Source organism: Phaseolus vulgaris, chromosome 2 (assembly GCF_051622355.1).
Source record: "Phaseolus vulgaris cultivar YP4 chromosome 2, ASM5162235v1, whole genome shotgun sequence".
Taxonomy (NCBI): domain Eukaryota; kingdom Viridiplantae; phylum Streptophyta; class Magnoliopsida; order Fabales; family Fabaceae; genus Phaseolus; species Phaseolus vulgaris.
This window is the reverse complement of record NC_143499.1, coordinates 46,169,469-46,196,676: the sequence shown is the minus strand read 5'-3', so window position 1 is coordinate 46,196,676 and position 27,208 is coordinate 46,169,469. Positions and strand designations below refer to the sequence as shown.

The window sequence follows — 27,208 nt, the reverse complement described above, 5'->3', positions numbered from 1 at the left end:
TCTATTAAACTCACATTCTCTTTTTTAATATTTGAATGAAAAGCTGTTTCATTTAATAAGGTTTTCTCTCTCTGAATAGTAAGTAACTTAAATTTGTTGTTTTGTCTGTGTTTATACACTGAAAATAGGATCATTCTGCATCTCCAAAACTTCTAACTGAACTCTCATCATTTTTAAAATGACCAATTTATTTTTTATGAAAGGGATTTCTAGATTACTTGTTTTGGAAATCTTTCAAAAAGCAAACTTTTCAGATTTTTGAGACCATGATTCTCAGAAAAAATAAACTTTTGGAACATGATTTTCATAACAGAATTTTTTAAATATATAAAATGTATTTTAAAATGATTTTTTCATAATAATATTTTTAAATAAGATTTCTGGAATATATAAGATATTTTTCATAATGAGTTCTCCAAAACTTGTTTTGAAAATGATTTTGGAAAGAAAATAAATAATTTTTGTTGTTAGTATGGGGGTGGAGTTAGTAATCGTGAGGTGGAGTAAGAAGAAGCCATGAAATATGGTTAGACAACGTAACATAGCATGATGGAGGGCTGTTTTAAAGGTGGCAATTTCTCCCTCCACCATATCAATTTCAGCATGCACCCAATCAGCTCTAGAAAATGACAAAAATACTCCTCCTAAATGACGAAAATAACCTTACACAAAAATGGGAAAATTTATTTTTGAATCTTTTATATGAAATATTTTAGATTTCAATTTTCAGAACATATTTTTGAATTCTGAAATTTTTTATCCGGAATGTATTTTTAGTTTTGTGTTCAGAATTTTTTTTCCAGCATGTATTTTTTTATTTCTCAATTATAATTATTATTTTGGATTTTTTAATTTGGAATAAGGATAGTTTTGGAAATTTAAAAAATTGATATGTTACAGGAGGGTAGTTTTGGAAATTTAAAAAATTGATATGGTGAAGGTTAAAATTGATATGGTGCAGGAAGAATTTGCCTTTAAAGGTTTTTAATTTGTTTGTGTTTTTTATTATTGTTTTTTTGTCTGGTTCGGGAGTGAATACTTTTCGGCCTAATCTACAATAATAGGATACAGCTCAGCAAAGCCCAGTTTGGTTTGGCCCATACCTGTTGGACTCCTAATTGGACATGGGGCGTTTTCTTTATGCACCTACACAGTTTCTTCTTGCACCTCCTTGATTCTTTTAATTCAAAATTTGGATTCGAAAAAAGACAGAATTTAAAATTTTAGGTTATATAGAGAAAAAGAAAATTTACCTTTTGGAAAAACTGCTCAATTTGTTTTTTTATTTTTAAATTGTATAATATAATTTCTTAACTCTAAAGTTTAGAAAATAAAATTGGATTTCAAAAATTTAAAGTTTGAAATGGGGCGTTTTCTTCTTGCACCTAGACAGTTTCTTCTTGCACCTCCATGATTCTTTTAATTCAAAATTTGGATTCGAAAAAAGACAATTTAAAATTTTAGGTTATATAGAGAAAAAAAAACCGAAAATTTACCTTTTGGAAAAAAATGTTCAATTTGTTTTTTTATTTTTAAATTGTATAATATAATTTCTTAACTCTAAAATTTAGAAAATAAAATTGGATTTCAAAATTTAAAGTTTGAAAGATAATTTCTAAACTGTCCTCGTGTTATATAGTTAGAAGATTTTTGTAGTCTAACATTAGATGGTATATGTGTTCTTGCATTAGATCCGTTTATGATCTAGTGGTTAGATGTTATATATATATATATATATATATATATATATATATATATATATATATATATATATATATATATATAAATAAATAAATAAATAAATAAATAAATATGGTAGGAGGTCTTTGTAATTAGAGATGACAAAATCGATCAAACCTACCATTATTGGAGGGTTAACTTTTAAAATCCGTTAGTCCGTTATTTTTTATTTTCACACTTTTAAAATGAGATCCGAAATAAAAATTAGTTATAGATCAATATTTTATATAAAATTATATTTATATTAATTTTTTTATATATTATTTGATTCTTTAAAATATTGTTGATATTTATTTTATTTGGTTAAGTATTAAATATTTTTTTATTAGAATATTAAAATTTAATTTAGTTTTATTATTCTTTCTTGTATTTTTAATATCCAATAAGTGATATTAATTATTATAACAAAATAAATAGATATAAACTTAAATAAATAAATGAAAAATGACGGGTGTAAACCCATCTTATGAAAAGACAGATTATTATTTTCTGTTAACTCAACCTTGATGGTGAAAACGGAACGCGGTGAAATACATTTGTTATAATAGTCTATTTTTTTCATATACATTTGTTACATCTTCTTATTGGTTTATTGGTTTTGGGAGTGCTCTCCAAACAAATAAAAAAAAAATACATGATGCGACTTAGAAAAGATAAAAATCTGAGAAAATAAAAAAGACAAAAGGTGTAACAGTTATCTCCAACACAAAAAAGAGACAAAAGGTGTAACAGTTATCTCCAACAGAAAAAACGAACCACATAAGAGAGATGATGCAGCCTTAAGGAGGAGGGTGCTGCAGCTGATAAAGCATGAAGATGATGGGGGTGCAGCAAAAGAACATGGAGGTGCAGGAAGAAATGCTCTGGATATGCTTTCAGCTGTATTTACAATGTTTTTCGTTTGGGCTAGTTAGATTTGTTCTCAAATGTTTGCTTCTCACACCTCCTCTTTCTTTCTTTTTCCTTTCTTTCTCATCCACTAAACTAAACCATTCCAATTTCTTTGGTTCTTTCTCTCTTCCAATAACAAGCCACTCACATGCAACTCAAGAACACAAAATTAATGTACTATCATTTATTGATATAATTCTCCAATAAAAACTGAGATCTCATGATGTATACAAGAAGATACTCCAAACTTAATTAAAAAATAACCTTTAACAATATTTATAATACTGAATATAAATTGCCTTTAAAAATACTTTATTATAAACCCATATGTAATAAAATCACCACCATTTATTCTATAGTTGAAAAAATAGAGTGGAAAAAATATTTTTATCTATCATTAATAGTTTTATTTTTCATAACTTAATAATATTAATATTATTTTTAATTATTCATTTAAAGTCTATAATAATATATAATGAATATTTCTCTATCTTTATATTTAATTAAATTATCTTTAATTACATTTAAATCTTCAACATATAAATTATACAATGGTTAATTTTTCTGTAATTTCTTTTATTAACTTGTATAGAATAAATAAAGAAGGAAAATCAAAATATAACTTTTTATAACTTTTCTTATATGTAATAATGACTTACACAGTTAGTGGAATGGAAGGTGAAGAAGAACTGGGAAAAACAGAGAAAGCTAAAACAAGACAGAAACATAGAGCAAGTAAGTTGTTAATTGATTAGGTTAAGACTCACAGAGCAATTAGAAAGTGTATGGTAGTACAAATTTTTGGCAAGAACTGTTACAACAAAAAAAGGTATGGTGATTAACTAAGCAGACAGACAAGTGAAAACAATGTTGTCACCCACAACAGAAAAACCAGTGGAGATTAAGGGAGGCTTTGATCCATCAGAGACATTGATGGCACTCCTGTGGGAATGTGAGTTTGATCTTTTCCCAAAATCTGAAGGTGAAGATGCTGCTTTTGCCTTTTTTTCAAGCCTTCTCTTTGTAACATAGTCTTCTGGAATGAATACATCCATGGTGAAAATGGTGGTTGAGGAAGAATGAAAGATTTTGCAGAAATTGGAAGAAGAAGTGTGTAGTTAAGGGAGAGGAGAACGGTTTGAAGGGTTATTAATATGGAGAGAGAGAGAGGGATACCATGGGCTATGGTCCCATGTTTTGGATTACACGGCTTCTGCTTTTTTTGTGGGATTTTGGGAAAGGAGAATAATGATGCATAAAACAGGTGGAATTTCAACTGTTTCGATGTGGGACTTAGAAGGAGGTTTCTCACATGCTATATAAATAGTATCCAATGTCCAAGTTTTTACTTAGATGAATCTCTAGGAGCCACTTATTTTTAACATTTTTTTTTTAACTTTTTATGATATAAAAATAATTATAAAAAGATATTTTCAGATACAGTATATTTTTATGAAAATTACAGTAAGTTTTTTAAGTTTTTATTTCTGTATTAAGAAGTAGCTCGGTTATTTGCTGTAAAAACGAAGAATGTTAACTTCTATTATGATTTCCAATTTTTTTTTCTTTTAGTTTCGTAAATTTAAAATTTAGAAAATATTTCAAAACAATAAATAACTGAGTTTTATTGTTTTATTGAATACTTGGATAATAAAGTTATCATGTTGCTTTATGACTTTTATATTATCACATACAACTATTAATGGATCATTGTCAATGAGAATCCTAACATGTTTTCAATGAAAAAAATAAAAATCACTTATATTTTTAAGTTATCATAATATATATTTAACATCATCCTTCTTCTTACTTATGTAAATATAATGATGAGACAATATAATAATTACATCATTCTTTAAAAGAAAAAATTAAATAAAAAATATGAAATTTTAAGTAGTTGAAGATAAAAAAAATTATACTGACTCAATTCAAATATTTAAATTTATAAATTCATAAGGTACTTAAAATTTAATTAAGTTTATACTTTATTGTTAATCCTTGAGACAATAAATATGATTTATTATTTAATATATAATAAAAAAATTATATACAATTGTTTGAACATAATATTTTGTTAACAAAAGTAATATAGAAATCATACTTTCTAATTTTTCCCAAATAAACTAGCACAGTGATTAAATTATTGGACACGATATGTTAAAGTTATATAATATAAAATAGAAGGTTTTTTCTTTTTCTATTCTTTCAAAAATTCATATGGATGTAAAAATATTTTCCATACATAATATATTAAATATATTTACAAAATATTATAAAAATCGCAAATTATAATATGTTAAAAATCTATAATAAATTATAAAACTAAATTATTAGTTGGTACCTTACTTATATAAATTAGTAAATGTATCAGTTAAATTACACAATTTCAGAAATAATAATTACATTGATTTTAAAAATATTTTTATAATTTTAACTACATTTTTTAATACTATTTTAGAAACTAAATAAAAATTTAGTTTCTAAATTAGTTTCTATTATTGTTAAATAGTTTCTAAATTGGTATCTAATTAGCAACCAGAATTTTAACTACCAATTATTTAGTTTCTAAATTTGATTTCTAAAACCTTGGTTGTTAATTACATACCAATTTAGAAATTATTTAACAATAATATAAACTAATTTTTTTTAGTTTATAAAATAGTCTCTAATTTAGTTACTATTACAACTAATTATTTTCGTTTATAAAAATTGGTTTCTATCCCATGATTTTCTTGTAGTGTATTTTGTTTATGAAACCTACAACTAGACAAATAGTGTATTTTGTTTAACAAATAGTGTATTTAAGTCTAAATTTAAAGTCGTGTATTGTATTTAAGTCTAAATTTAATATGATTCATTTATTACATATTTAGAAACGTAATGTTGAGTTCACTTCTTTCATTAAAATCTAAAATTAGACACTACCATATGTGTAGGGTATTTACACTTAAATTTAATATATATTGAAGAAAAGTAACGTTGATACAAATTAATGATTTTGTTTTTCATTTTTTTAACAGAAATATAATTGATTTTTTTTTTCAATTCTAAAATCATTATACTAAAACAACAAGCATTATGAGAAGTTATTCAAAACAATTTATTTTAGTTTTAGATTTTGTTTTTCAGTTTTTGAAGTATTAATCATTGCTAGATGTGAAAACTAACAGATATGAGCATTGCCACTTGTTTTTTAGATTTGGAGGATTTAAAAAAGCTAAAACAAAAACATGAAAAAAGGATAGTTATTTTTTAACAAGTATTTATTTTTACATAAAAAAAATTGTAATGTACGAATTCTATATCTTTAAACATAGAGTATCAACCTAACTTTTTATCTCTCATGAGCTGTATTTTAAAAGTTGACACATTTTTCTTAAAGTTTTATCCGAATTTAACTTTTTGTTCCGTAACATGACATTTAAATAAATTAATAAATCTGCACTTTTTCAAGTGCCTATTTAGTTGACTAAATTTATATCTTGTACTTAAAATGTAGACTTAGGGTTAGTCAAATGTATTTAGTTTGGTATGTTTTGGTCCCATTTAAATATCATAAAAATATAAATTTTAGAAATTTATAAAAAAAAAACTCAAAAATAGAATATGTAAAGGTTTAGTAAAAAATAACAATCCAAAAAACATAATAACTAATATCTCATGGAAATCTTATCGACATTTTTAATTTTTTATTTCTTTCTATCTTATTTATGCAAATTTAAATCCAGAATATTTCTTTACAAATTTCGAATTTAGTTTACCTTATGTATTAGAATTTATACTTTAAACACTCATTTTCCTTACACTTTCATAATTTTTTAAATTCTAACAATACTCTTATTTTTCTTCAATTTGCAATCTTTGATGCAGCTCCCAAAATTGAAAATTTGCCACAAAGCAGATTATGAAAAGGTATTCAAAAGATGTTGTTGTATATTTTAAGTTCGAACAAACACAATTCTTATATCCTCCTCTGTTTACTTGAGAAAATTCATTTTTCTAATGTGTGATAGCACTGAGTTTTGCAAAGTAAAAAAAATTTTATTTATCAATAAAAAAAATCACATTTCGGATTATATAATTCTATAAGGTATTTTCAAATCTCGAAATATCTTATAGATTGTAAACCAAAACTCCAAAATAAAAAAATTAACTAGATGTAAAAATGAAGTATAAAATTTTAAAAAAACAATTATTTTTATATTAAAAAATGCTGAATATAATGAATCTTTTAGTTAATTTTTTCATATAAGCTTATATGATGAAATTCTTTTAAACACTGTGATTGATGAATAATAAAAATGTTACGACTAAAAGTGACTAAAAGTGAGTTATGATGTACTATGAGATTATGTTTTATTTAAAATTATTATTTAATTTTTTTTAAATATTATAGTTGACTTTTTTATAATTAATATGAAGGATAAGAAGATATGAAAATGATGGAAAAAAATGTCAATAATTAAATATGGCAGGCAAGTTTAATCTCAATGTATTTGTTGATGTAAAAGTTGATCTTAATTAGAATTCATTCTATGTAGGATTTTTTAAATATTTAGCACAAATTGAATTTTAATTTTTAATTATACAATGAGTCGTAATTAAGTGATACTGTATTTTTTTTCATACAATCCATGTAAACCCGTTTGACTTAGTCTCCAGGTAGATACGGTTAATAAAAGAAAATCACATTAATTTAAAAAAATGTTACTAGTGGTTAGTTATTATTTTCTAAAAAAATATTTTAGAAGAGTTTTTAATTATTAATTATATTTTTTTTCTCAAAACTAAACTCGTTTTATTACTTTAGTTCCATTATTATAAAGTTCCATTTGTTGTGGATTTCATATTATGAATTTAAACTGAGTTAAAGACAAAGGAATTGTTAAGCAATGGAGTAGGGTTTAGCATGTCAGAAAGGGTTCATAAACCTGATGAGTTGAAGGTTTAAGGTAGGATACTTAATGTTCTAATTAATTGGGTGGGGCTGCTAAAAAATATTTGAACTAAATCAAATAGATATTGAACTTAATTGGATTGTATTAAAAAAATGGAATTGCTTAAAACAAAAATTGCTTAGAACTTTTGTACTAAAGGGAAATATAACTTATCATATTAAAATCCACTTTACAATTCCTTTTAATAATAAAATATTTTTTTAATTAATAAAAATAAAAATAAATAAAATTTTAAAATAAAATAATATTATATTTAATGCTCAAACAAGTGTAAAAAATATTGAAATAATTAGTAAACAGACACAACATTCACTTAACAACCGATATCTTGTACACTCAAAACATTCACTTAACAACTCAATAAATTAATATTTAAATTATATTTATTTTATTTTAATTTAAAATATCATTATATATTATAAAGAATGGTTAAATGGGTATTTTTGACTAATTTTTCTGTCACACAAACTGTATTGAGAATGTTAAGAGAATGATTTGGAGGAAAAAGAAGTTAAGTATGTATTGGGAGTGGTAAGAGTTAGGAAATAGTCAACTTTTTAATATGGTATCAGAATAATTTATAACTTATTCAATTGAGAATTCGTTGATTTTATCAAAATAGTGATCATCTTACAACTATCAAATCATCTATAAATATATAATCTAACACACCAGTTGAAAGATCTTCAATATAAAAAAGATACATTGAAAATTCACATAAAAATAAATACAATTAATAGTATATAAATTTAAATTACAATATTACACTAGAAGATCGAGATATAATTGTACAATGCAATTATATAAAAAATGCAAAGACTTATGAGAAGTTATGAAATTAGTATGGTACAACATTATTTATCCAAAACACAATTCCTATAGCAGGTGAATAAGAAAGAAAATATGTCTTGGAGATGTGTTACATGGAAGCAAAAGAAACACCATTATTTTACAAGTACATAACTCCCAAAGCAAAATTTGCATATTTGGAATGATGTTTAAATCCAATCCAGGGCATAAAATCCATGAGGCAAACACAAATTAAGAAATCAGGCAACTGGGAAACAGAGGCTGTGTTAATACTGAGTAAGGTTTTCTGTGTCAGTGTCTAAAATATGCAATAATATAAAGCAGCAGGGAAACAGAGGATAACAGACATAAAGAAATGTGAAGAGAATGCTGAAAGCAGAAAGAATAAAGAAGTATGTAATTGGTGCCTACATCAATCGTGTTCACCTGGCTCTTCCTCAAGAGCCAAGGTTAACACCATCATCATTCATCCAAAAAATAAAATACACATTATAACCTTTTACACCATATAATATAATATATTACAAAGGTTATTAATCCCTTATTTGATTCTAGGCTTGTGGGAAGAAATACCTTGCAATAACAGTTAAGTTTATTAATGATTATTTTCACCATAACTTTCTTCCCTTCATTCATCTCATATGCTATGCAGTTCATTATAATAATGCTTGGAAAATCTTCCACGAAAGCATTTCATTCAGGTTCTCACCAAAATAGCAACGATGCAGAATATATAAGTAGTAAAAATATGTGAGTGGACCCTACTTTGAAACTTCTCCATGTCTCTTGCATGCACCATAAGAAAGAGTGTTGCTATATATTATAGTTTCATAGGGTATATGTAGTTCATGCCATAACCTCTGGTGTTATAGTAAGTGTGAGGTATGGAAGAAACTGGGAAGCAACAAGGAAAGGAAGTGGAGAACGAAGACACCTCAAATAGTGTTAAAGAACGTGCCATTTCTCCACTTCATCTAGGTATGCCACTCAAATCTACTACACTATATTTTTGTCACTAGTATGATCAAATTTTAATTGAAATTGTGTTTACAATTTACTTATTTTAATAATTTTTAAATTTTTTATTAATGTAGTTAAAAAATAAAAATTGTACAGATTAATAAAAATTCCTTGTATGTGTATGTATGATTTCAAACTCATCCAAAACAACTTCTTTTGTTTTGTTTTCATTTTTAGTATTCTACTTAACTTGTTCTTTTATTCTTTCTTTTTAAATAATTCTTTTTTTGAATTCTCATATCACAATTAATTTCTTTTTACAATGTTTCTACAATCAATCTAAAATAGGATGGAGATTTTGAGTATGGGTAATCTATAAGTATTCCCTAAGAACTAGCTTTTTTTTATATGTTTCACAAATTCTAATTTCCTCTATTCTATTGTAGTAAATAAAAATTTTATGATTGTGCAGAAACATATATATTTTTTTAAAATGAACATTTTGTGTATCGCAATTTAAGAATGCGTATGTTAGAACATTCACGTGAAACCTTATGTAAATTGCATTATATAAGCTTAACTTAACTACTTTTAAAGTGATATTTCTTTTATTGAAATTCACATTCGGATATTCCTCGATATTGTTGGTTTGATTATATTTTGAATTATTACTCTCTTTTGATATGATGCATTTTTAGTTATATTGACCCTTGCATATTGTTAAAAGATTTCTACAATTGTTTTGAGAATAAAAAAATTCACCAAAAATGAAAATCATGTTAGAGTGGTAGATATATAATAATGAATATGTTAAGAATTAATATGTTCAAATTCTCACATGTTTGTATAGGTCTAAAAGGTTTACAAGAATTATTAACTATTTAAATGTTATATTCTAGAGGGGATATTTTGTTTTTTATTTAATCGTTTTGAATTAATAATATAGCGCTTGGTGTTTTTTTTTATATTGATACTATAATTCTATATTTATGATTAATAAAGAATAAAATATTTAAAGAAATAATATTTTTTCCATATGGTAATTAATTTTGTTAAAAACAATAAATTTTCTTAACATAAATGAGGAGGCTAGCAGTTTTTATATGAAAATAATTAAGATAATTATATTATAAAAAATCTACATAAAGAAATTTACAATATATATTTTATTTTGAGATTATTTTCTAAAACTCATTGATCACTCAATAATAAGAACTTCTTTAATACAATGAAGAATTGGTCATTTTAGTATTTAAAATTCAAGATAGTTTTATTTATTTATTTACTCAAACAATATCACTCAGTCTTTTCCTTTGCTTTTGTTATTTATTACTATAATATGAACTATAATTCATCACTCATGTTACTAAACTAAACAGAGGCTTGTTTTTTTTCCTCACGAAACTTTCATTTTTTTGTTTATGTTTCTACTTTCTAGGTTTGTTCGCCATATGGAATCAATTTCGTAGTTTCTTAGTGAGGGTCAAAGAGAAAGGTGAGTTATTTTAGGTTTTAAGATCGAATTTGATTAAAACTAGGGAAAGAGAGAAGAAGGAAATTAAACACGAATGAATCCTTTTACTACTTTATAAATAAATAAAATAGCAATTGTATTTTATATTTTAAAATTTAACATGTGGTTTTGACATATAGTCTGAATTAAAAAAAAAGTATTGAAATAGAAAATATATTTAACAGTTATTACATAAAGAAAATAAGAAGATCAATAGAGAAATGTAATGTGAGGATTTAGAATTGGGTACTCACAAAGGTATAAAACATTCAATAATCCAATAAATTAATATTTTAATTATATTTATTTTATTTTTTAATTAAAAATATTATTATGTTATTATAGTATATGTATTTACTGTGTGTGGTGTTAAAGAAAATTTTTCCTTTTAAAATTCTAAAATTAAATATTAGTGTGGTTTTCTCCTTTTATTTCTTTAAATTTTATCAGCTAAATAAATAAGAAGTTTTTTCTCTCTATCAAATCTCTATCTCTCTTTCTTGTTTCTATTTTCTTCCAGTCTAAATATTATGTAAAAAAACTCAATTCAGTAATTATTGTTCATCTAAGTAATTATTATTCTTTTAAGTATTTTAATTTATAATGTTTAAAGTATGAAATACCAATACTAAAATATATTTAAGATATGGACCATAAGCTATCATATTTTTTTACATAAATATTATTATTTTATTTTAAAATATTATTTATATTTTTTTTATTAGTTAAATATAATATTTTATTATTAAAAGAATTTGTAAAGAATATGTAAGAGAGAAAAATGGTGTAAAAAACTGTTTTTTTTTCACTTAATAAGATTTGGATGATAGTTGGTTAAGGTTAACCTCCCCCCATATTAGCAATTAATTATTGATGAAAATTTTAATCCTTATGATATGTTATACATGTATATGTAAAATAATAATAAATATATTTTTTTTATTGGTGAATACAATTGCTTAATCTTTAATTTGAGTTGTTGAATTTAGAAAAACCAAAACCTAGACTTTTCAAAGACACATGTGTTCTGTAGAGATTTTAGAATTACTTTAGAATTTCAAATAATCTATTTTTTAATTTTTATTACCTAGATGTGAAATTACATAAATAATACATACATGATTTTCCACACGTTTGGATCAATTGTACTTTATTTACTGAACCCATCAAATAATTGTGTTTGCAGTTCCCACTATTACTAGGTCGGATACAAGGGATTCAATTGACAGAGGTTCATTTCTAAATTTTTTGTATTCAGTGAAGAACATATAAACATTTCAGACGAGTAACCTAAGTTTTTCCTCAGATGCTGTGCTTGCAAGGGTTGAATCAGAGAAAAAACTAGCTTTAGTCAAAGCATGGGAAGAAAGTGAAAAAACAAAAGCAGAAAACAGGTAAGCAAAAAACATTATATGTTTGTCTTAAAACTTTACCATATTACATATATTTAAACATTTGACATAAAAAAAATTTCAGTATTAAGTGTTGGATGAAGAGAGTCTACTGCATATACTGCAGAAACTAAGGTTGATGAATGTGAAAATGTGAAACAGGGCATATAAAAGGCACAATGCTGTTGTACTGTGGGAGAACAGTAAGAAAGCATCAGCGGAGGCACATCTGAAAAGAATTGAGGTAGCATCACGTGTCTGGTTTTTTTGTGTGTTGTACGATGAATGAGTTTAATGTTGTGTTGAAACCTTTGCATTGGACAGGAAAAATTGGACAGAAACAAGGCGAAGTGTGTTGAAAAAATGCAAAACAAAGTTGCTGAAATTCACCGAACAGCAGAGGAGAAAAGGGCAATGATAGAAGCCTACAAGGGAGAAGAGTTTCTGGAAATAGAGGAAAAAGCTGCAAAGTTTCGAACCCGTGGATATTCGCCCAGAAAATTTCTTCCATGGTTCGGCAGCTAAAGCATTTTCATCCAAATTCTCTTTTTCTTGTTATGACTTTCAAATTCGCTGTTTCTTCCTCCTTTGTAATAAGACCAGAACTTTGCATGTTACACAGACAAAGAATCGTGTTAACTGGTAATGGTAAGCACGAAATAAAAAATCGTTTTTAAATTTTGTAAATATTCACTCCAAATATAGTTTTAATTTTAAAATACTATATCAAATCAGAAATACACAGATAATCTCCTTAATATTGCTACTATTTAACAACATTAAATTTGACTATATATTAAAAAAAGGGTGCGTTTAAATTGCAGTGGCTGCATATATATAGAGTTTACAGTTATAGAAGTTTGATGATGTCCACATGGTTGGAGTTCTAAAATTAGAAAACAAACGTAATCCAAAGGCAAAGAATGTTTGGTATCCACAAATTGGATGTTTGTTAGGGTAATTTGAAGCTATAAAAGGTGTTGTGTTCCTTTGGTGTTCATCCTCAGCTTTCATCACTTCCATCTATCGTACTAGCTAGCTTATTTCCACCCAATTGTGTCGCAGATAATTGGTTGTGACTAGCTAGTTCGACAAAAACAAAAACTAAAAAAACAAATAAATGGCATTCAGCGGTACCCAACAGAAATGCAAGGCTTGTGATAAAACTGTTCACTTCGTCGAAGGTATATCTGCCGATGGAGTCTCTTATCACAAAAACTGCTTCAGATGCAGTCATTGCAATGGCCTTCTCGCGGTACTTTCACTTTTTCTTTCTGCATTTCATTGTTTCAGAAATATTCATAAATGAAGCATGGTGTCTGAAATGTTAAGCTTTGTTATTTTAATACATTGTGGTGTTTTTCGTTACAGATGAGCAACTACTCCTCCGGCGATGGAGTTTTATACTGCAAGGTGCATTTTGAGCAGCTTTTGAAGGAAACTGGCAGCTACCCCAAGAAGGCCCAGTCCTGTAAAAAACCTTTTTTTTAACTCTTTTACACAGATTTTTCATTAAAGTTTTTTTCTTTCTTGCTAATTCTGGGGCTAATCATAATCTTGTTTCATTATTTTCAATCAGCGGGAAAGCCACCAAACGAGCTGGTATTTGTTATTCTATGAAGCAAAATATCCTTTCTGCATAATTTTTTTTTCTTGAAGTTGGTCAGTTTATTATGTCTTCAAATTGTGTCATTTTACATGGTTTTCGCCATTTTTTTATGAACCACAGACTAGGGCACCAAGCAAACTTTCTGCCTTCTTCTCTGGGACTCAAGAGAAATGCTCAAAATGCAAGAAAACTGTCTATCCACTGGAAAAGGTTGGAAAGACAAATGACTTGTGCTTTGTGAGGATTATATATGGTTCTGAGTTATGAGTTCTGACCCTTAATTTGTTTGGTGATTTTGTGAATTGAATTGTGACAGTTGACAGTGGAAGGTGAGTTTTACCACAAATCATGCTTTAGGTGCGCACATGGAGGGTGTTTCCTGACTCCTTCAACCTATGCTGCCCTTGATGGCTATCTATACTGCAAGCCACACTTCTCTCAGTTGTTCAAGGAGAAGGGCAGCTACAGTTATCTGTCCAAGCAAGCTTCATTGAAGAGAACTGAAATGCTACAAGAACAAGAGGCTGCGGCTGCGGAGAATCCGAAGAGTGAAGCTGATCGCTCAGAGTCAGAGGCAGAGCCTGAGACAGAGACAGAGGCAGAGGCAGCAGAGGTAGAAGCAGAGGCAGTGACAGAGACAGAGACAGAGAAAGAGACAAAGGAAGGTGAAGAAGGTGATGAGGAACCTAACACTGAGAAAGAGCAGTAGATAATATATGAATTCTGGTAGAGGGGCTTCACTACTAAGTGTGTCTTTGCATGATTATGATCTTTCTGGCTATAACACAATCTTTGTAGCTATAACACAGCCCCCAAACCCCAATATTTGGGCCATTTTGTTCATGGAAGTTCCTCATTGATTGATGGGGTTGTGATTTGGGAAGATTCCCACACAAGGGCTATTACAATAGTATAATCACATATTTGCAAGCAGTGAGTGTAGATGGTAAATCGTTTAGCCTTGTGGGGCATGTAGATGCCTTTCTCAAGCCGTAAGTATATATTGGTGCCTCAGTCATTTCCTCTTTCATTCTTTGTGTTAAGAAACAGAGATCAGATTAGAGCAATGAATTTTTTTATCATCTCAATGGATGATCAATTACCATACCAATCTCTCTTATACTCACTCACCTTTTACACTTTTACCTAATTAACCATAACAACTAACATACTGCTTCTTGTCTCAATAAGTAACAGGTAACTGAAAATAATCTTTCTGTCAAAAAAATCCACCCAAAATAATCTTGCATCTAAATCTAAATCTGTGAAGTGCTCTACTTCAATGCTCTGTTTGTTTTGGGGATTAATGCTCTCACTTAAAGAAAATAAGTGATTTTTAAGAGAAGGATATTTTAGCTCACCCTAAAATATATATAAAACAAAAACCACATGAAAAAGAGAAAGTTACACATTTATTCTTGCTACAGTGAAATCCACACAGTTTATTTGAATAAACATAATGAATTATGTTACATTATAGTAATTATATAATACAATAAAATATAATATAATAATAACAATAAATGTGATAATATAAATAAATTAATGTATGTCATAATAATAATAAATTAATAACATTTATAATAAAAAGTTAGTAATAATAATAATAATCAAAAGAAAATTTTAAAATAATAATAATAATAATTAGAAAATCATAAATAATAATAATAATATAGTAAAATAATAACAATAAGAAATAAAATTTAAAAAAATAAAAAAAAAATAAATAATAATTATACTAATAAATTATAAAAAAATAGTAGTAATAAAAAATAAAATTAAAAATACTAATAATAATCAAAATAAATTTATAAAATATTAATAGTAATAATATTTTTTTTTCATTTTTTTTATGAAAAACAAAATTTAGATTATTAAATGTGTTGAGAGTGCATGATAATTTGTAATTCATTTTATAGATCATATAAGAATAATTAATATAGTAATTTTACAAATTTATTAATTAAAAAATAAAGAAATAAATTATATTTTACCATCAACTTTTTCTTTCAACATTTTATTTCTCTTGATTTTGATCATTTTCGATTCCCTCTTATCCACTCTTTGCAAGAAACAAAACTTCCATTCCAAAGATAGTATAAACAAACATTTTATATATATATATATATATATATTTTGATGTAAAATAAGTTGCAATATGAAATTATCTAGTCTTATACTATAAAATATAATACAATTTATATATTAACTATTAATTTATATACTAATTTTACTTATATAAATATTTATTTCACAAGAATATAGGTTTACGATATTAAAGTAAAATAACTTGCAATGAATGATGTAAACACATATGATTTAGAAAAGAACTCAATTTCATTCTCTACTATATATTAAAATACACAATCCATAAAGTTTTATTTACTCCAATCTCCATTCACTCAATTAGACATTTTAAATATTCTCTTTTGTCTCATTTATTATTTAAAAAAATATTATGGTGGGTAAAAGGTTTCACTTTGCTTCTTTAATTGGTCTATTATATCAATTTGGTTCATTTTGTTTGATTAATATAGTAGATATTGTTAATCACCTATCTCATACATTTTATTCTTTATTAGTTTAATTTTATTTATTTTTAAAATATCAGAGTATTTTATTTATTCTGTGTTCGTGGAGATAACTCTGTGTTCCCCGTTCTTTGCAACTCTCTAGCCGTTTATCCGAACCCAGTTTCCACTTTCTCTAACTGTGAGAAGAGAAGAAGCAACGATACCCTTCTCTTCTCAATCTTGATGATAACAATAGTAACAGCAACCGCTGTAAACTGAAAATCAGACCAACATCAAAATGGGGTCTCTTCCTCTCACAGGTAGTAAGCCCTTCTTCACCAACATTCATTGGTCTTCATCACAAACAAGAACAAGAACGAGAACCATTTCTCTGAAGCAGAGACTCAAGGTTTTCGCCTCACAATCACGAAATGAAGAAGAAAAAGAATCCCCTAAACTCGACAGTTACGACCTCATGGAACTCAAGTTTGGTCGGTTAATCGGAGAAGACCCCAAGCTCACCCTTGCCAAGGTATCCCTTCTCTTCAAATTCTATTTTTTTTTTATTTGTTTTGTTATTGTTGTGAGTAACAATGTTTCATATAATACTAATAACTTTGTTTGTATGTTTATAGTTTAATCTTGCTAATTGGTTCCGTGCACCATTGTTATGCTTGTTGGTTTAGATAATGGGAAGAAAGGTTAACCCTGATGCTTCTTATCTTGATATTGAGAAAGCCTTTCACAAGAATGGTGGTAAAGTTGTGGAAGTGGAGGAAGTTCCATTTGAGGGCTCTAAGGGAGGGAAGTCATCAAGGAAACTGGATGACCTTGGTTTGGTGCGTCCTGTTCCTGTTAAGGGATTCAGTTTCAAATCGGACGATGTCAAACCAGCGTTGGAGATCAAGAAACCTGTCCGGACTGAAAATGTGGAAGGGAGTGATAGGAAGAGTAGTGTTCCCAATGTTATTCTGAGGAAGCCGACCGTGTTTAAAGATGATGGCGATGTGGGAACGTTGACGTCAAGGTTGAGAATGAAGCCCAATCTGTCACTGAAAATGGGGGATGAGCAAGTGAAGGAGAAGTTTAGCAACATGACACTATTGAAGAAGCCTGAACCACCGGTTGCCAAGAGTACTGATATGGTTGAAGAGACTTCATCTAATGTGGACCAAGGGAACAATGATGGTGAGTTAAAGATGTGGAATGAAGAGCGGGGTGATGAAATTAGTGGCTTTACATTGTTGGAGAGGCCACACAAACCAAGCGTTGAAAAAGAAGAAGAGGAGTTTGAAGAAGTGAATGCCATGGTACCAAATGATGTAGGTGTAACCTTTGCTGCTACTTTCAATGTAAATTTTTTGTGATGTAAGCCTGGTTTTTAACTAATTTCTTGCTTGACTGATTAGGAACCGGAGCAACATGAGCAGCTGGAGTTACATCAGGCGCCAAATGATTTAAGTGAATCATTAGATATAAAGTCAGCTGATTCTGGACTGGAGTTGCCTGTGGATGCTGCACTACAGGCAAAGCCAAAAAGGTATATCAAAATAGTTTAATGGTTAAGTTTATGGTTGTGATTCCAGTTTTGGTTAATTACTTGAATGCATATTTTATAGATTAGATCAATATGTAAAACGAACCTCGAAATTTGTTGAAGAGGGCACTTCCCTTAATCTTGGAGGTCAAACAAGCAATGATAATTTAGGGAATGCTGTTGATGTGTCAGATTTCCAGGTCAGATTATATGGATTATATGAGTTTTTTACTTATTTTCCTATCTCTGTGTTAACCTGGTGCTCTTTAATTTTGTAGGAAAGTGAAGATGCTGATTGGACCAGGGCAGAAGGTTTGATTGAGACCGGAGACAGAGAAGATGTGGAACTAGTAAGCTGCAATACCAAAGGTTTCATTGTAAGTACTTAGAAAGCAGTATGCTGGACTTTAGTTTGTAAATAGAAAAACAGTTTCTTAGTCTTAGATTGTTTCTTTAATTTCTTCTGAACTCAACTAAACCATTTTACAGGTTTCTTTTGGTTCCCTGGTAGGATTTCTGCCATACCGTAATCTTAATTCCAAATGGAAGTTCTTTGCTTTTGAGACCTGGTTAAAACAGAAGGGCTTGGATCCATCAATGTTCAAGCAAAACTCAGGCACTTTTACAAGTTTTGATACTGATATTAAGATTTTTTCTCCTGATTCTCCTCCATCTCCGGAGATTGATGGTAAAGTTGAAGATAAAATTTCACCAGATATGAAATTGGAAGATCTTCTAAGAATTTATTACCAAGAGAAAAATAGGTTCTTATCATCGTTTATTGGACAGGTTTGGTGTTTAAAACATAAATGCACTGCCCAAATATATTTCTCAAATTTTACATTAAGAGATGGAAGTTGGATATTGTCGATCTTAATTTTAAGATATTAGTAGTTTGTGTTTTGCAGAAACTTAAAGCAAATGTGTTAGTGGCAGACAGAAAATTAAGAAAGCTCATATTCTCTCTAAGACGGAAAGAGAATGTACAATTGGCTGAGAAGAAGAGAAATCTCATGGTAAATGCTTTAGTAAGAATAAATTTCTTGAATTAGCATGGAGCATGTATTGTTGATTCAATGAAATGGAGTGTTCTTCTGATTTGTTTTATGTTTCTCATGACAGGCTAGACTTCAAGTTGGGGATATAGTGAAATGCTGCGTGCAGAAAATAGCTTACTTTGGAATTTTTGTTGAGGTATATACAACATTTAATGTCATGATGTCAGTATTATGGAGTTCAGTTTTATTAGCATATTTAGCTTTATATACTTATTCCAGTGGAATTGCCTTGTTTGGCCTATTTATCGAGCTAAGCAGTAAGCACCTGGATACCCTTTGCCCAAAGTTCAGAGTGGTGGTAAAAAATTATAAATATTGATATGATTATTAATTATTAATGTAGGTTGAAGGAGTTTCTGCATTAATTCATCAGTCTGAATTATCATGGGATGCCACTGTGAACCCTGCATCGTATTTTAGGATTGGTCAGGTATTATTTTCCTACTTGACAATGTGACAAATTAATGAAGTAGTGAATGATTTTCAACAACTGAATAATAATGATTTGAGCCTCTACCAACATGTTTACCTTTTTTCTTCCATGTTCGTGACATTGCAGTCTATTTTCACACTGTTAATTAGCAGGTGGTATACGATCAGTGGTGTGTTGAGTTGGATTGAGTCTAGCAATGCAACACAAATACTACTCAACCCAACACACCAATTGACCAAATCTAATCCAACACGATTGATGGTAGATTGGGTCTAAAAATAAAAAAAGGCAGAAATCCAACCTAACCCAACCCGAGATTTTTTATTGAATTGAGTAATTGGTTTGTCCAAACTCAACCCAACTTGATCCATGTTGGGTTTACACCTGACAAGTAATGCCAAGGAGAATGAGGGTGGTAGTGATGTTGAATATATTGATGAAGATAAACTTGTGATTATAATATATATGTACATACACACACACTACTTGGAAGAGAACTTTTTTTACAATAATGACAAGTTGTAAATAAAAAGTATTTATACTTACAATGTAAACATGCAATGTTATTAGAAATAACGTAGCTAGAAAAAAACTAAATATAGATGGTGTTAACTTTTTCAACACTCCCCCTCAATACCATCTCCCTTCCTTCTAACTTCGTTTAATTAAGAGCTGAACTTTCCAAAGTTGCTAGCAAACAAACTGCATGAGTGGTTTTATATCTAATAGATGAAGTTGATGAAAGTACCCTTGATATTTGAACTCTTCGTAGTTTTACTTTGTATTTATTTTAACCTTACATTTTGTTCCAGGTTCTGGAGGCAAAAGTTCACCAATTAAACTTTGCTACTGAGCGCTTATTTTTATCATTAAAGGAGGTCATGGTAATTTTCTTTATCTATTTTGTTATTTACTTTTCAAGATTTCCCATGGATTAGGGGAGAATTGTGGAGATTATTTTGACAAAGTCCACTTAGATCAAACAGTGTTTATACACTTTTATGATTTAGCAAATCATTGTCTTCTTGTGACAGCCTGATCCATTAATGAATTCCTTAGAGGCTATAATTGGAGATCATGACCCCTTAGATGGGAGATTGGAAGCAGCTCAAACAGATGTAGAGGTAATCTTCATATGAGAAAGTAGAAGTCACTTTAATTACCAACAAAAATTCTACAAATAGTATGCCCGTTATATTGATTGAATAATTGCTGTGCTGTTGGAATTTATTTCTCAATAGTTTAGCAGCCCATAACAGCCTTCAAATGTTTCTGTTTACAGGTGTTGATATTATAGTATATTAAACCTCCTTGTTGGTTTTTAAATTTTACTTGTTTGTGCTCTGGTCATCATGTGCATATTTTTTATCTGGAAGGATGGAGCAGATGTTGGCTGACCTCTTGTACATTAGAGGTTACTGATTAACAGGCACCCTGATTGAGTATGGTCTTTTCTGCTGATGGTAATAATAAACATGTGGGATTATGTGGGTAGAGTCTAGGCCCAAACCTGGGGATTTCAAGTTGGTATGAGCACCAGAAAAATGCTTATGAAGAGGGGTTTTGTTTCACGGTTTTAATTATATTATTGGGAATGGTATTTATGAGATTACTATTTCTGAAATATTATTCCCATATAAAAGATATTTAGTAAATATTTGTTATTTCATGGAATATTTTTTTAAAAATTAATTAAAAAGTAAAAATATTAGAAAGAGGTATAACAAGGTGAAAGTGGAATAGGAAGAGGAAAAAACACGTGTTATTCCTACAAATAACTTTTACACGAGAATATTCATTCCCATATTAACATTCCTGGGAATATTTTTGCAAGACTTTACACAAGCACATTCTTAGAGATTATATCTGCTGGCTAACTTCCCTACTATTCCTTTTCTGTTATGAAAAAATTCAATCAATCAAGCAGACTATAGTTTTGTTCTTGATTTCAGAATGTCCAAGGTTTCAAAATCTAGATTGAGTAATTGCAATTATGTTTTATATGCATAATAATTTCATTTCAGTCACATGAGAGAAAGTATAATGCTTGCCATACAATGAAACTTTCATAAGTATGTTATGTTTATTTTATTGTCCAGTTGGATTATTGGTTTGATATGACTAATCATCTAATTATGCTCATTTTTTAACAGTGGCCTGAAGTGGAATCCCTTGTTGAAGAATTGCAAAAGATTGATGGAGTCCAGTCTGTTTCAAAAGGCCGTTTTTTCAGAAGCCCTGGTTTAGCTCCAACTTTTCAGGTATGGATACATATACTCGACCTTTGCAAAATGTTCTTTATTATTTTCTTTAATGAGTATTAGCTCAGTATTTGATCTGTCAGAATTCGCCAATTACAATTTACTTTATGGATTTTGCATATTGTTTGTGGAAGGCCAATAAAGGTTCAAATTATTAATCAACTGAAAGAATTTTCTTTTGGCTATCTTATTAGGTTCACTTGAGAATTATACGCACGAATTAGAAATTTAGAGTGTATTTCCCTCTCTTGGGATCTCATATTTATAACAACTTTAGATACATAAGATACAATGTATGAGAGGGAAGTAAAGAGAATCTGAAAAGATATATCTAAGAACTAGGTGTAGCACAAAGCACATCACCTTTACAATAAATTCTATTTAAGACTATTTAATTTAACACTCCCCTCAAGCTGGAGAATACAAATTGTATCTAAAATATCTAAAACCAAAAGATGAAGCACGGGTTGGCCCCCAAATGTCACAATGGATGATAAAAAAAAAATAGTCACATCCAGATTCAGAATGTTTAGGAAAAGAAGACTTGATATGTTTTCCTACTTGACATGATTGACATTCCAAAGTTTGGAGACTAAATTTAGGAACCATCTTTAATTTTGTTAGATGAGGATGTCCTGACATCTCCATTTCCTCAATTGTTGATTGAGCTTCAACAATAAAAGATATCATGCCTTCTAGTATTCAGCTAGAAGGTCGTTCTGTCAAAAAAATTCCATTTGGTTTCCTTTTTCATTTTTCTTAGCAGCTGGTAGGTATTCTTGTATACAGACAGATGCTGAGTTCTCCTAAACCTCTTGTTTATCATTTTTACCGGCTTTATTTTTTGTTAATAGTTTGTTCCCGACACGGTTTAATAATTCTTAGCTAACTCGAGCTCTTTATCTGTATGGAAACCAATATTGTACCAGGTTTACATGGCATCTATCTTTGAGGATCAATACAAGTTACTCGCTCGATCTGGAAATAAAATACAAGAGGTAATGGTATCTATTTTGTTTTAATTTCTAGTTAAACAGGTTTTTGTTGTGTATATTTCTTCTGATATCTTTTTATTTCTTTTTTCTATATTGTTCTAAATGTAGATGAATTACTTATGGCACTCACCTAGACATTCTCATTCTTAGTATAATCTAACACTGATCAATGAATAATTTTGCGCAGGTGATAGTTCAAACTTCTTTGGATAAAGAAAGGATGAAATCAGCTATTATGACATGTGCAAACAGAGTGGAATAATTATGGGTTAATTTGACAGCAAGCCTTTTTTGTTACTTGCATTTTTATGATTGTACATTCTTCAGGGGTGTGTAGGCTGCAATTTAAGGAACATTTCAATTTATTCTATACATGAGGATTGGTGAAAGGATAGCAAATTTATTTGTTGTAAAAAAGTAGTAATAAGGGCATATTTCTACCTTTTTGGTGGGGAGGTGTTGGGGGTGAGAGGGAGGAGTTAGTATAAATGTAGAAGAAACCAGATTCTTTCTCTTGGGTCAGTGATATCATTTCATGATTGTTTTTTTGTGCACCGCGACCACTTGAGAAATTGTTGATAATGGTGGTCAGTTAAATTAGTTTATTAGACAGATTGATACTATTCGTGGAAAACCATTGCATATAGTAAATATCTTTAAGTAATTTACATGTGTTAAAGCTAAGGCTAAAGTTGTACTAGCTAGGCTCAACAAAGAAATGCTCATTTTGTGGGCTTGAGTTCAGTTCGCAGACTGTTTCTTCCTGCACCTCCATATCTTCTTCTACCACTTCCATATAATATGAAAATACATTTGTATCCTTCTTGTGTTACCTCCATAGAATAGTTTCTGGATTATGTAATCCAGAAATTCATTTGAAAAAAGACTTCCAGATTACATAATTCGGAAGCTAAATAAGACTTTTGGATTATGTAATCCGGAAAGTGATCATACATCTTAAAAAAGACTTTCGAATTATGTAATCCGAAAGCTAATTACAAATTTGAAAAATGACTTCTGGATTATGTAATTTGGAATATTATAAAAGTGCATTTTTGGAAATTCAAAAATTTATGGAAGTGAGAGAAGAAGGTATGGAGGTGCAGGAAGAAACAGTTCGCAATGAATTTCTGGGTTATTTGTTGTAAGGTACAAAAGATAGCAGTCCTACATTTTGTTTCCTGCACCCCTACATTACTGTGAATTGACAAAACTAACCCTGGGACTTTTTTAAAAACCCTAGGCCAGCGCAGACTTCCCTCCTTCTTCTCTGTGATTTTCCTTGGCACTATGGAGAGAAAGCGGGGTGAGAATTGGTAATATGGAAATATAATTTGCTTTTTATGAATTTTAGATTTATCATTTAAAAAAAAAAATGTGTTTAGAAAGAATATTTCAGACTAATTTTCTCTCTCTTTGCTCTGTTTGGATTGAGAATGAGATTTGGGAGGAGGGAAGAGATTGAATTTGTCAGAGGATGTGTGAAGATATGTGAGGTTGTTTGGACTGAGGGATGATAGAGTGGATTTCTGAGAATGATTTATTGTAAGTTTACAAATTTATCCTTGTTATTAAATAATATTTGAATAATGAATTATGATTTTTTTTAGGTTTAAATTAATTAAATGTTTTTTAATATGTAATATCCATAATTATTTATATTTTTTAATAAAAATTTAAAAAATGTAATAGAAAGTATTTTTGTGTTAAATTGAAATAAATTTATTAAATACATTAAAATTTAAAATTTATGAAAATAATATTTATTATTATATCCATTTGTTACTTTATATAACTATATATATATTATTGATATTATAATTTTATTTTTTTATTTTTATTATTTATAATTATATGTTGTTATTAATGCAATAATTAAATATTTTTAAAATTATAAATAATAAATAAATTTATATAATATTTAATTTTGTATATTGTAATAAAATGCATGTACAAGGATATTTTGGTAAAATATAATAATCCTATATAATCCCACAAATCTCTTCATTTTGTAAATAATGGAAAAATCCATCCATCCTCTCCTCCATCTACTCCTCCACCCTCAAAACCCTCGAAACAAACACAAAAAATATCTCATCCTCCTTCATGGGATGGATTCCTGATTTTGAAAATTATTTTTTCTATTTTGGATCATCTATTCAAATTTCAGGAATGTATTTTTAAACCTGATTTTTGAAAATCATTGGAATGTATTTCAAAACCCGATTTATGGAAATCACCACATTTTATTATAGTCCAAAACAAGGGTAATTTCATTATTTTAAAAAATGTAAGGGTACATGAGGAAACACGCTAGGTAGCAATATGAGTGAGTATCAAAATGGATGGAAGCTCAAACCTCCACTACTAATTACGGGTAATTTTTCTCTGCACTATATTATTTAAGACATGCATCCAACATAAAATTTAAAATCTAACATTTATAAGAAAATGATAAAAAATGATAAGAAGAAAAGATGTTTCTTATTCTCTTATGTGTATATTACATCAGTCATGTATAGGAAATATATAGGGAGTTTCTCTCTCCCAAATTACAATCTAATTAGGTAGGATACTAATCATGAGATTCTATAATTATTAAATTAATTGCATATAATTGGGTACAATATCGTCAAATATTGCATACAATAATTGCATATAATTTTATAATTATTATTTCCTTAATACTCCCCCTCAAGTTGGTAGGTGAAGATCAAGAACCCCCAACTTGTGTCGTAGCGTCAAAAATCGTTCCTTGCCCAATGCCTTCGTAAAAATATCTGCGAGCTGATACTGTGTCGGTACATATGAAGGACTGATTATTCCAGCTTGTAATTTTTCTCGCACAATGTGGCAGTCTATCTCAATGTGTTTTGTGCGTTCATGAAATACTGGGTTTGCTGCTATATGTAATGCCGCTTGATTGTCACAGAAAAGTTGAGCTGACAAGTTACATGGCACCTTTAAATCCTGCAACAGATATCGCAACCAAACTATCTCCAAACAAGTATTGGCCATTGCGCGGTATTCTGCTTCCGCTGATGATCTTGATACGTTTGTCTGTTTTTTTGACTTCCATGAGATAATAGATGAACCAAGAAAAATGCAATATCCAGATACGGATCTCCGAGTTGTCTGACAACCTCCCCAGTCTGAGTCGCAATAAGCTGTCAATGTCAGATTGTTTTCGGATGGCAATAACAATCCTTGTCCTGGTGATCCTTTGATGTACTTTAGGACTCGAATTGCAGCATCCCAATGAGGTTTCCGTGGATCCTGTATATATTGACTTAGGGTCCGAACCGAAAATGCTATGTCAGGCCGAGTAACCGTGAGGTATATCAGTCGTCCCACGAGTCGCCTGTATTTGACTGGATCCTTTAATAACTCTCCATCGTCTGGTGTGAGTTTTAGGTATTGTTCCATTGGAAATTTGTCTGGACGAGCACCTGTGAGTCCCGTATCCTGCAAAATATCAAGCGCATATTTTCTTTGGGATATGTAAATACCAGCTTTGGAACGGAAAAATTCAATCCCTAGAAAATATTTTAGATCTCCAAGATCTTTAATGCGAAATTGTTGTAATAAACAATCTTTAACACGCTGAATTTCTGTCAAATCATTTCCTGTCAGAAGAATATCATCTACATAAATCAAAAGGGCAGTAAATGATGAGTTATTCTGTCTTGTGAATAGAGAGTAATCTGTCTTGGACTGTTGAAATCCTACAGATTTAATCACATGAGAAAATGTTGAAAACCATGTTCGAGATGCTTGTTTGAGACCATAAAGGGATTTGTTGAGTCGACATACAATGTTCTCCCCCTGTCGATGATGTCCGGGTGGCAAGTCCATGTAAATAATTTCATGCAATGTGCCATGTAAGAAGGCATTTTGCACATCTAGCTGGTGAGTAAACCAATTTCTGGCTGCTGCAATGGTGAGGAGACACCTCAAAGTTGTTAATTTTGCTGTTGGTGAAAAAGTTTCAGAATAGTCGACACCTTCAATCTGAGTGTACCCCTTTGCGACAAGGCGCGCCTTATATCTGTCGACGCTACCATCTGAGTTGTACTTTATTTTATAAACCCATTTGCATCCGATGGGTTTCTGTCCAGCGGGTAACGATGTCAAGGTCCACGTTTGATTTAGCTGCAAGGCGGAAAGCTCTTCGTCCATTGCTTTTTGCCAATTTGGATCAAGGATAGCTTGAGCGTAAGTGTGAGGTTCTTTGGTGGCTGTGATGTTAGCAAGATATGCACTATGTGTAGAAGAAAATCGTGAATTAGAAAGAAAATTATGCATAGGATACCTGGTTCCATTCTGTCGGTCTTGGGCAGTGGTCGAATGATTGGCTTGGGATCCCGTTACGTAGTCTTGAAGCCAGGAAGGTTGGGTTGATGTGCGACTGGATCGTCGAACAGGAAGGTCGGTTGGAGAAGGTTTGGTAATGGGTGCTAAACTTCTTGGCATGGGAGAAGAAGGTTGGTCTACTGGAGGTTCAGGTGTATTATGACGAGTAGGAGAAGAAGGTTGGTT

The 27,208-nt window shown here is 29.4% G+C and overlaps 3 protein-coding genes across 5 annotated transcripts; all 3 read left to right on the top strand.

Moving 5' to 3' along the window:
• The first annotated feature begins 9,236 nt into the window (after positions 1-9,236).
• On the top strand, positions 9,237-12,950 carry LOC137812619 (remorin). Of its 2 annotated transcripts, XM_068614736.2 has the most exons (6): positions 9,237-9,377; positions 10,798-10,854; positions 12,059-12,103; positions 12,179-12,266; positions 12,426-12,507; positions 12,588-12,950. In XM_068614736.2, exons 1-6 carry the CDS (start codon positions 9,284-9,286, stop codon positions 12,786-12,788), a joined length of 567 nt encoding a protein of 188 aa, XP_068470837.1. In that variant the 5' UTR covers positions 9,237-9,283; the 3' UTR covers positions 12,789-12,950. The 2 variants fall into 2 exon arrangements, with proteins under 2 accessions (XP_068470837.1, XP_068470838.1); XM_068614737.2 differs by lacking the exon at positions 10,798-10,854.
• Positions 12,843-14,977, top strand: LOC137812617 (LIM domain-containing protein WLIM2b). Of its 2 annotated transcripts, XM_090299086.1 has the most exons (6): positions 12,843-12,911; positions 13,329-13,518; positions 13,635-13,734; positions 13,843-13,865; positions 13,993-14,082; positions 14,189-14,726. In XM_090299086.1, exons 2-6 carry the CDS (start codon positions 13,384-13,386, stop codon positions 14,579-14,581), a joined length of 741 nt encoding a protein of 246 aa, XP_090155212.1. In that variant the 5' UTR covers positions 12,843-12,911; positions 13,329-13,383; the 3' UTR covers positions 14,582-14,726. The 2 variants fall into 2 exon arrangements, with proteins under 2 accessions (XP_090155212.1, XP_068470836.2); XM_068614735.2 differs by lacking the exon at positions 12,843-12,911 and having other exon boundaries at positions 13,263-13,518; positions 14,189-14,977.
• Positions 14,978-16,478: 1,501 nt separating this feature from the next.
• LOC137812616 (Nucleic acid-binding, OB-fold-like protein) lies at positions 16,479-23,223 on the top strand. Its single transcript, XM_068614734.2, has 14 exons — positions 16,479-16,917; positions 17,072-17,707; positions 17,795-17,925; positions 18,005-18,122; positions 18,201-18,299; positions 18,412-18,711; positions 18,831-18,938; positions 19,045-19,116; positions 19,324-19,410; positions 20,226-20,297; positions 20,448-20,537; positions 21,567-21,674; positions 22,604-22,672; positions 22,857-23,223. The coding sequence occupies exons 1-14, from the start codon at positions 16,684-16,686 to the stop codon at positions 22,929-22,931; spliced, it is 2,199 nt and encodes a 732-aa protein (XP_068470835.2). The 5' UTR covers positions 16,479-16,683; the 3' UTR covers positions 22,932-23,223.
• Positions 23,224-27,208: the final 3,985 nt, after the last annotated feature.